This window comes from Amblyraja radiata, chromosome 33 (assembly GCF_010909765.2).
Source record: "Amblyraja radiata isolate CabotCenter1 chromosome 33, sAmbRad1.1.pri, whole genome shotgun sequence".
Lineage (NCBI taxonomy): Eukaryota > Metazoa > Chordata > Chondrichthyes > Rajiformes > Rajidae > Amblyraja > Amblyraja radiata.
In genome coordinates, this window is record NC_045988.1 from 13,528,439 (window position 1) to 13,539,616 (window position 11,178).

Consider the following 11,178-nt stretch of genomic DNA (forward strand, 5'->3'; position numbering starts at 1 on the left):
CTTTGTTAGTCACAGATTTGGAACAAAACTCTAAACTCAGGACCAGATTATGAATTTATAAAACCAAACTAGGTTCCAGGCACTCATCAGCCCGTGTAAAAAATTAAAAAAAACTTGCCCCACGCAGCTCCTTTTAATTTTGCCCCTCCCGCCTTCAAGCTATCCCCTCTAATATTTGATTTTTCCATCCTGGGGGAAAAAATGTTCTGACTGTCTACCTTGTCTATGCCTCTCATTATTCTACATTGTATATATTTTACATGGCGAAGAGCAACTTTGAAATTTTGAAACAGAAAATAGATCACTAGACAATAAATTGCAGCAGAAAATTAATGTTGAATATATTTTTATCTGGTGCGTGAAGAATAGCAATTGACATGACAATACATCTTCAATGAAAAGTAGATTCCAAAGTTGTCAGAACTGAAATTCAGATCACAAACATATCATTCTATTAAAATATTGCACATTTAAATAGTTGAAAATATAGCTGTACAACAGCTAATTAAAATAACTTCAACTAGGTACAACTTTTCTTTGTATTTACAATTCTGCAATATTTTTCTCAGGTTACCTTCTTACATCATTCCAAAGAAAAACAGGACAGTATTGAATAGACATTTATTTTAATACAAAAGCTGTTAGGATATAGAAGAGTAAAGCAGCCAACACTGCACTGGAAAAATTCTAGTCCTTTTGAAAACCTCAAGTTTTGCATTTCTCTCACCCATCCCCACCCTAAAGTTACATTAAAAAAATGTCAATTAAAAATTGCCTAATTTAGTTTATAAAAGATTTTTCATTACACCAAAAATACAAATTTGTTCTTCATATGCAGCTACAAATAGGTACAAAGCAAAGTTGAATAGTTTGGAAAGCCCAGTTTTACGAGGAAAACAAATTAGAATATTTAACTGGAAGCAGTGTTAAAAATATTGACTGCGGAACAAAAAACAAATAAGCAATATAATTGGAAATCTGCGAACTCTACAATTATTCATTGTAACTAGAATTTACCTGCGCGAAAACTACTACTCACTCATCCCCACTCCAAACAGATTAAACAGCGTCCTTTTATATACTCAATACATACTGATAAAATAATTAGATGATTTGGAAGAAAAACAGCAACCATAATACAAGAATAGATGCCACTCCATTGGATTAAGTATGGGGATCAATGCCTGGTATTAAATATTGTAAAAGAGAGTTGTAGACAAGTTGTAAAACAAGATGGGTCAAATTAGCAGTTACTTCTTTCCCGCATTCCAAACTGCTAAATTAGATTTAATTTAGGAGTGAGCCAACTTCCTATGCAGGCTCAGATACTATCAAATTCAAAATCTCCTTTATCTTCGCTAGAGTTGATCCTTTAAAAGCAGGTTCTCCGCAATTATTCAATATCCAAACCATTATCCTATTCTGAAGTAATTTTTATTGCAGATTGATGGCAGCTTGGAGAATTCCAATCTATCAAACACTGATCATTGTGCCAAGGAAAACCCCCTTGTGACGCAAGAATTAATTACAAATACAGTGGAATTCAATTGTTTTGACTGGAAGTTCTAAGGTTCACGATAAGGACTGAACAGTTGCAGGCAGATCCTCCCTGCTGCCAGACTTTTAAAAAGATATCCACACACCATGATGTGCTGAGGTATATGTACAGGAGACAAGCAGAGCACCTGATACAGGTCAACTGTTAAAAGGATTGGGCACTGCTACTTATTTATTCAGAGGTTGGTCATTGCTCCCAAGATACATTAGAAGGTAAAATGGAAGAGAATGCTGATTTATATAATCAATATAAAAAGTCCAGTTCTATTCTTTGCATTAGTACTCAAAACTATTGCTTTCACGTTACAATTACATTTCTACTCACATGCAAGATACAAATCATTTACAAGTTATTTGCTCTGTTGTACATAATACTTTCATTAAAACTGCAAAGATAATTCCATAACGGGCGCACCATGCACTGCAAAACCAGAATCACTTAATGAGAGAGTTGGGGGGGGGGGGGGGGGGGGGGGGGAGGAGGTCAGAGATAATTTAAGCGAAATGCAATGTTATACAACTCCGTCACTCTCATCCTGAGCAATGTGCAGAACAAGTTTACAAGTACTACTGAAGCAGAAACTGGCACTGATGAAAAATTGATATTTATGTAAACTGAAAGAGGAACTCAACTTGTACATTAGAGAAAATAACTCATCTTTTTAAAAAAAACAATTTTGTTAAATTGCAATCTAATCTCAAGAGAAAAATTGAATTGGTTAACTCCCACCATCCAACACTGTGTCAGTTTACTGCCGATTTCCTCGCCATCTCCCACCTCTGGAGACCTCTCTTTGAGCATTATATTCATGCTCCCAATTTCTGCTGTGATGAGAAGTTTGGTCTTGTCGGTACTCAGACTCACGGTTTCCCCGATAGTGCCAGTCGGGATTGTGATCTTGGAAGCGAGCCTCTCGTGGGTAATGACCGTTGTCAGACGGATAGGAACTATATGCTTGTTGCCTTTGGGTGCCAGATATTTTTTCTAAATTCCACGCAGTATGTGAATTTGGATTGGCCAAATTCTGAGGTGCCATTTGCGAGCTTGAAGGCATTCCTCGATTTGTTTGCTGCTGGTTGGAACGATTATTGGTGCTTGGCTGTTGCACAGAAGAACTGCAAGTCTGCGGCCCTCCCCTGGCATGCTGCTGCCACATATTGTTTACCTGAAAGTAAAATTAAAGTAGTTTAAAACATGCATGGTGCTCAATGAAATACAATAAACAGTAAAAGTGTAAAGAAGGGTCTCGACCCGAAACGTCACCCATTCCTTCTCTTCGGAATGCTGCCTGTCACGCAGAGTTACGCCAGCTTTTTTACAAGACAAGATAGACAATAGGTGCAGGAATAGGCTATTCGGCCCTTCGAGCCAGCACTGCCATTCAATGGGATCATGGCTGATCATCCCCAATCAGTACCCAATTCCTGCCTTCTCCCCCTATCCCCTGACTCCGCTATTTTTAAAAGCCCCATCTAGCTCTCTTGAAAGCTTCCAGAGAACCTGCCTCCACCGCCCTCTGAGGCAGAGAATTCCACAGACTTACCACTCTGTGAGAAAAAGTGTTTCCTCGTCTCCGTTCTAAATGGCTTACTCCTTATTCTTAAACTGTGGCCCCTAGTTCTGGACTCACCCAACATCGGGAACATGTTTCCTGCCTCCAGCGTGTCCAAACCCTTAACAATCTTATACGTTTCAATGAGATCCCTTCTCATCCTTCTAAACTCCAGAGTGTACAAGCCCAGCTGCTCCATTCTCTCAGCATATGACAGCCCCACCACCCCGGGAATTAACCTTGCAAACCTATGCTGCACTCCCTCAATAGCAAGAATGTCCTTCCTCAAATTAGGGGACCAAAACTGCACACAATACTCCAGGTGTGATCTCACTAGGGCTCTGTACAACTACAGAAGGACCTCTTTGCTCCTATATTCGATTCCTCTTGTTACAAAAGGCCAACGTGCCATGCGCTTTCTTCACTGCCTGCTGTACCTGCATGCTTACTTTCATAGACTGATGTACAAGGACCCCCGGATCCCGTTGTACTTCCCCTTTTCCCAACTTGACGCCATTTAGATAGTAATCTGCCTTCCGGTTTTTGCTATCAAAGATTTACAAAATACATTTATTTGTCATTGGTACAGTGAAATATGTGGTCGCCATACAGCCATTCAAATAATAAAGAGCACAGAACACGATAGTTTTTAACACAGACATCCCCACACAGCGGGATCAAAGTTTCACACTGAGAGAAGGCTCCAAAATTCAGTCATCCTCCTCCGTTGTCCTCCCATGGTCGGGGGGCTCATGAACCCCCCCGCAGTCGCGGCTACAGGCGGCCCGATGTTCAGGCCCGCTTGCCGGGGTGATGGAAGTCCGATGTCGGGACTGGAGGACATCCTCAGCGGCTTGGACATCTGAAAATGGCCACTTCCTACCAGAGTCCGCAGGGTGGGGATTCAACGCTGGCGGCCTCGGCAAAGGACCACAGGTGTCCGTGATGTTGAAGTCAGCGCCGCTCGTGCTGCAGACCACAGCTCCGACGTCGATGCAGCAGGCCCAACACTCCGGAGCTCCAAAACGGCGATCCCAGGTAAGGCATCGCCTGCTCCGCGGTGAATCCAGCGCTGCGCTGCCACTGAAGCTCTGGTACGGGCCGCTCCAATCCAGGTGGTAGGTCGCGAGGGGGGGGGGGGGGGGCGAAGAAGCGACTTGGAGAAATAGTCACGTCCTCGCCAGGAAGCGACTGAGAAACGGTTTCCCCCTTACCCTACCTCCCTCCCCCACATAAAAAAGTTAAAGAAACTAAAGAAACATAGTTTTAAAACTAACTAAAAATAAAAAAGATAGAAAAACAAACAGACTGTAGGCAGAGACTGCCTTCAGTGCGGCGCACCTAGTGGCATTTTTATGTCTATCTAAGGAAATTGAAATGCATCCCAGTGCCAATAGTGTGGCAAAGCAAGTAGAAAACAAAGGTCACACCACCAAATGCCAATGACCTGAGAGACAAAGAATGATCGACTCAAACTGGATAAACATCCAAGGAGAAAGAGCAGAGGGGAGTTAACAATAGCCCTTTTTTAAAAAAAAATACTGCACTCTGCAGAAAGAGCAGAGGGGAGAACTGGATAGCTCTTTAAAACAAACAGCACAGTAATGAAGGACAAAATTGCCCTTTATCGGCACGATTCTGAATATAAAACCATTCTAATTAAATAGGGGCAAAGGAACTTCCCATTAAATTCAGTATACAGCAGTGAGCTACTTCATTACTCTCTCGACAGATGCAGCAAATGACAACATTTGTTACACATGCTATATTTCAATCACAAAATCAAAACTAAATAGTTTGGTATTAATCTCAGGCCTGGCAAGGCCCACACAAAAGACCGTTGAATTCAGCTCACAAATTTGATTGCTATTAAAAGATAATCTGAAATTGAAGAAAACCACCAGATGTTTTCATCCCACAACTTGAATCCTTTTCAAATATCAATCAACATGCGCACTCACGTCTGCCCCAAACTTTACCACTTCAATAAGCAAACTGGATAAGAAGCACTGGAATTTGTTATTAGGACCGAGAACTCTTACTCTCATGTCCACCATCCCTGCCCACCAGATCATAATTTCCACCAGAGGGCCACTGACACCTCTTCATTAAAAATATATTTTGAAAATGAAGTTTATTGCAGGATCAAGACATACTTTTTCACAAACATGATTCACTCACCATGACCTGCCTTTGAAGATTATCAGGTGTAGAAAATGATCTCTGTACATTTTGTGCAGTTGCAAATCTACCAAGGGGGAAGGAAAAAGAGAAACATGAATACAATGCAGAAAGTAACAGACATCTCAAAACAATGCAAGTTCATTCAGAGCAGTACAATTGTGCACACAGAATTTCATAACTACTTTTATCAGCATTCTTCCTCTGTTACCACTGAAACAATTAACATGCGTTTTTAACCAATAGCACTCTTCTAATCTCCATAACAAATACACAAGCAAATTCCTGAAGTTAAATTATCCCTATTGCTATAATCAGAAAATGAGAGCCTATTTTCACCACAGAAATGTACAGTATGAAGTACATTTTGTATCAACCAAAGGATGAAAGTGAATTTTGGTGGATGAATAGTTATTAAAACAGAACTACAGATAGAACAGGTGAGAAAAAAAGGTTGAGGCCAACCTTAATGGGTTTTTTTTTTGGGGTTTTTTTTTAATTTAAAAGAAGTCTAATGTCGGGACCAGATTTTGCCACAATTAACTATAGTTTTGTATTGGGCACAATAGCATCTGTTATTAATTTTGGACTTGACACCCTAAAAAAACCCAAGAGACTAATAAAATCTAATTTCTGATAACATTTAAGCCATTATAGAACCAATATACACAATGGATTAGCTGGTTTCATACTTAAATTATAGCAGCATGTAGAATAAAAATAGCAGAATCTCTAAAGTTTATACCGATTATTATTGAACTGGCTGGTCTGGTAGGGGCCAGGAGAAGCATTTGAGGTCTGGTAGGGGCCAGGAGAAGCATTTGAATTCTGAGATTGGCTTCCTTCCCGAGATTCATGAGAACTACCTAGGATGAAAACAAAAAAGATTTGATTGAGATTCCAAGTACAAACACAATACAATTTAACATGCCCATGTTACATTGAAAAAACGATGACAATTCATTTCCCCCCACACAAAACCAACATTTTTACTATTTTTCATAATTTAGCAGCTCAAATTTCCATAATTGGCTACTGTAAATTGCCGCTGAGGTAGCTGGGTGATAGAATCTGTGGAGAGATGATAAAAATGCAAAGAAAATAATAAAATTAATGATTAGTGCATCTGGATGGTTGATGATTTGTGCCAACTTGGTGGGCCGAACAATCTGTTTCTTTGCTGTATGACTCTATAATTCCTGAAAGATAAGCACCATCTATCTACATTTCAGGCAAAAGCCAAAAATCTAATTGTTTTTCAGGTTAGCAGTGACAGCAGTATTATTCCACATTTCAGCTGCATTTCTTATACCCGTGATCTCTACCACGGAAAAAGGACAGAGGGAACAAAATTAACTGCAAATCCTCTCCCAGGGTCTCAAACGTGCCAACACTGGGCCAAAGTGCTGGAACTCCTTGCACAGTATTTTCACCAGATTCGCTGCAGGGATTTTTTTTTCTTAATGCCTAACAACATACTTTGCTTAACACTCAGAATGTGTTTCCATGAACAAGACCCCAGAGAATCTGTGCTAATTTATGGCCCAGATGCATTACTAAGAGTGTTGCAGGGCAGAAACTTGTCATGAACCCCTACCCTCCTCACTTAAATCAGACCAACTACATGCATATTTGTCTATAAGAGGCGGAAGGCTGATATATTGTGGCAAATGATTAACCAAAGACTTTTAGTTATCAATGAGACACTAGTTGGATCAGTAGAATTCTACAGCACAGAAAGAGTCCTTGCAGCTCACCACAGCCATGCTAACTGTGATCTCTGCCTAATCCCATTTACCTGAAATAGGTCAGTATCCTTCTATAACTATAGGTTTAAGTGCCTATGGAAATGCCTTTTAAATGTTGTAATTGTATTCACATCTACCACCTTCTCTGGCAGCTCATTCCCCACAACCCAGTGTGCAAAATGTGTCGTTCAAGTGAGTTTATTGTCATGTGTCCCCTTGTATAGGACAATGAAATTCTTGCTTTGCTTCAGCACACAGAACATAGTAGGCAGATCTTTCTTACATTTTGCACTCATGTTGTACACTTTTCTGCCCATGTGAACAAAAAGACGAATCTTACATAAAGAGCTCTAGAATGTTAATTTATCATATGCACTGGGAACAGAAAAATGAAAATCTTACTTGCTGTACGGCTTTACAGGAACGTTAACACAACAACAGTATTCTAATACTCCAACAAATCATCAGTAATAAGAGGTAAACCTGCAAATGCCCTTCACTTTCATAAACTTCAGCAAAGTCATTCCTCAATTTCCTATATTCTAGCAAGTTAACCCAGCCTCTTCACTGTTTCATTATAACTACAGCCCTTCATTTCAGGTGATTCCTGGCGCATCTCATCTGCACTCTCTCTATTGCTGCATCATTCCTGTAGTTCGATGCCCAGAACTGTCTACAATTTTCCAGGAAATTGGTGAGGCCCACTACACTAGGATAGAAATGTGCAGCTTCACTGTAGTCAGGTCCATAATATGCAAGTCATCGATCACCATGACCATCCACTCAACATCTCTCTTTCCACTATCTACACCACTACTGTCTCCACGTCTATCTAATAAAACACACTGCACTTCCTCAGCAAGGCTCAGACCTATACCTCAGAGGGAGATACAGAGACACCACCACTCTTTCCTCCCTTCAAGTCACACAGATAAACTTCTCCTCTAAATATAATTTTGAGCATGATGTGGACCTTCACGATCTGTTCAATACAGCTAAGTGTGAAGTGTTGTATTCTCGGAAGTTAAGCAAGACTTGCACAGTAAATAGCAGGGCTCTGGTGAGTGTTGAAGGACAGAGAGATGCAGGGATACAAGCACATAGTTCCCTGAAAGATTTGACCCAATTAGGCTGGTTGTGAAGGCAGCGTTGGTAACATACTTAAAGAGTATTATGCAAAGCTCCAATCACCATTGGAGGAAGGATAACATGAGCTGCAAAGAGTGCAGAAAAGATTCATTAAAAAAGGGCTTGAGTTATAAAGAGACTGGGTCTTTTTTCATGGAGCGCAAGAGGCTGAGAGATGATTTTATAGAGGTATGCAAAATCATAAGGTGTATCAGGTGAATGGTTTGTCTTTTTCACCTATTACGAGAGTCTAAAACTAGACGGCAGAATTTTAAGGTGAGAGGGGAAAGATTTTTTTTAAAGGGCCCGAGGGTCTACTTTTTCCCCATCTGGTGGATATACAGGGCGAGTTACCAAATGAAGTGGTAGAAACAAGTACAAATATGCTTAAGACATTAGAGAGATATGCGAGTAGAACAGGATTAGAGGGATACGAGCCAAACACAGGCAGATAACACTGGTTCAGGTCGGCAACATGGGCCAAAGGTGGGATAAGTAAATGTATGTGTGGACAGGATGTACAAACAAGGGGTGCCCCTCTGCTTCCCTTTGTACTGCCCTCTGGGAGATATAATGGGCTTCCACTCCATCAGTCTGCACATGAAATAGATCATCATTGTCGACTTTCAGCTTTCACATAGCTTCAATGCGGCTCAATATACAGCTCAAGAAAAAGCATCAAAACATTAGAAACTTGCAGGCTCAATACAGAGGTAGATATTTTCCAAATCAAGAAATACAAATGTGTCCTGAGGCAATGATTTTATACTAGCTCCGTTTTCCATTTCATTTCCAACACCCAGTCACAAATAAAAACCATTGTAATCTCGGGTACTACTTGCATTCTCCAATCAAGCATCCCAATCCCAGGCTTCTGTTTAATCTCTGTACTTATCAAAACCACTGCCTTAAAAATTGACTAGTTTCTCCAGAACATTTCGAATTGTTTATTGCATATCTCAGGTACCAAGCAAATATTTTGATTGACCATTATGTTAATTCTTACCTGATCTGAACTGGACTTTGATTGCCCTGCCATACAGCTGGATTCCATTCAGCAAATCCTTCCCGTAATGGACCGACTCCTCGTGCTTAAAATTCACGAACGCGAACAGTTTTGATTTCCCGTCTTTATCCCGAGGAATTTTTACCGCCAATAGCGGGCCAGCCTGGTAAACAGAAAATGAATCTGTCAATTGTACATTGTGAAACTGCGATTTATGGGATGCGAGGGCTGACTCAGAGACCTGGGTTTATGTGTCGTGCGTTTTTGTAGGTAGATTGGCCTCTGTAAAATTGCCCCGTATGTGGAGGAAGTGAATGAGAAGTGGGATAACAGAACTTGTGTGCTGATTGGAGTGGACTCGATGGTGGGTCGAATGATCGGTTTCCATTTGTATCTCTAAACTAGGGTTAATGTAGAGTTTGAAATAAAGTGGTTAAAGCCTGTACAGCGATTTAATCTGCAGGAGCGAGAATAAAATCCCTCCTGGGAGCCTTTCGGAGTGTAAATAACCCAAATCCCGCCAGCAGGGCAACGACTCTGCGAGACGGCGTCTGCTTCTGATTAGATGGAAACTTTGCGGGAGTTTCGTTTAAACTGAGCGCCGGGCAAGTTCGCCGCAGCACGAGGGGGCGAAATATATCTGAAATCAAACAATTTGAGGGGGAGAAAAGGGACGAAGTCCACCAGAAAATATTACAATCAGCCCGTCCCAGGGTATCGGCACCTCGGGAGCACAAGGGACGTGGCCGGACGAGGCAGGCCGGCGCCTGAGCAACGACAGGCCTCGATAGAAACAAAAAGCTGGAGTAACTCAGCGGGACAGGCAGTATCTCTGGAGAGAAGGAATGGGTGACGTTTCGGGTGGTGACCCTTCTTCAGACAGAGTCGGGGGAGAGGGGGTCGATAGAGGGGAGAGAAGGCCTCGATAGGCCGCCCGCCCTCCCTTACCTGGAGGAACAGCTCGAACAGGAGCTCCTCCGTCACTTTAATGTCCAAGTTCCCGATAAACAACGTCTTATTCGCATCGTCCGATACCCCCATGGTGGCTGCAGTCCCCTGCCCGCCCGGCACCCGAGGGTAAAACCAACCCGTAAATCCGATTAAGGCGCCTTTTTAAAAGCCGCTTCTTCCCCTTCCTCAGGCCCCGCTTCCGCCCCGCTGGTTTCGTCACCCGGGCACACTTCCGCCCCGCAAGCCTCCATCTCAGACAACAAACTAAAGTCATTATAGGAAGGGAGCACAGCTTTTATATCTTCTGTGGTATAAAAGTAATGCTCTATGACCTACTTCACAACTTTTTTGATAGTGCATTTCCTAGTATTTAGAAACTGATATGGAATAGTGGTAGAAATAAGGAACTGCAGATGCTGGTTTACAAAAAAAGACACAAAGTGTTGGAGTAGCTCAGTTGGTCAGGCAGCATCTCTGAACAAAAATGGATAGGTGACGTTTTAAGTCAGCACACCTACTTTAGACTGACATGCAACAAAATGAAGGTGGTTCGAATAAGGGTCCCAACCCAAAACATCGCCTATCCAGGAACAGGAACCAATTTATAAAATACAGTTTCAAATTATTTTTATTCTCTAGTGGTGGAAATGTTTCCCAACTACACTTCTGCAATGGATAATACACGTGGTGATGGAGCCAAGTGAAAGATACCAGTAAAAAAAAAAAAACAGGGAGTACATCAGTTAGAGGCAAGATGATGAATAAAATCTGAAATTAACAAAAGAAAATAAACTATGAATTCAGTAAATGTGAAAATCAAAAAGCTAATTATCTGAAAGAGTTGAAGTCAATGTTTAGCCTACAAGATTGTAATGTAAAAGATAACGCAGTCATAAGACATGGTATTATTCTTCTGTCTGGAAAATAATGAGAATGACAAATCCAAAGAATCAGATAGATTCAATGTTCAGTGCTTTAACAGACATAGGGGAGGATAATGGAGTTATACTTCTCTTTCAGCTTTACTTTTGTTGCGTTGACTGGATAGCACACA

At 41.2% G+C, this 11,178-nt stretch overlaps 1 protein-coding gene across 3 annotated transcripts; it reads right to left on the minus strand.

Moving 5' to 3' along the window:
• Window positions 1–329: 329 nt before the first annotated feature.
• Window positions 330–10,395, minus strand: rbm7 (RNA binding motif protein 7). Of its 3 annotated transcripts, none has more exons than XM_033049904.1 (6): window positions 10,122–10,395; window positions 9,174–9,336; window positions 6,118–6,157; window positions 6,037–6,087; window positions 5,292–5,358; window positions 330–2,723 (listed from the first exon to the last, which is right to left on the minus strand). In XM_033049904.1, exons 1-6 carry the CDS (start codon window positions 10,212–10,214, stop codon window positions 2,307–2,309), a joined length of 831 nt encoding a protein of 276 aa, XP_032905795.1. In that variant the 5' UTR covers window positions 10,215–10,395; the 3' UTR covers window positions 330–2,306. The 3 variants fall into 3 exon arrangements, with proteins under 3 accessions (XP_032905795.1, XP_032905794.1, XP_032905793.1); XM_033049903.1 differs by having other exon boundaries at window positions 6,037–6,082; window positions 6,113–6,157; XM_033049902.1 differs by having other exon boundaries at window positions 6,037–6,157.
• Between the last annotated feature and the right edge of the window lie 783 nt (window positions 10,396–11,178).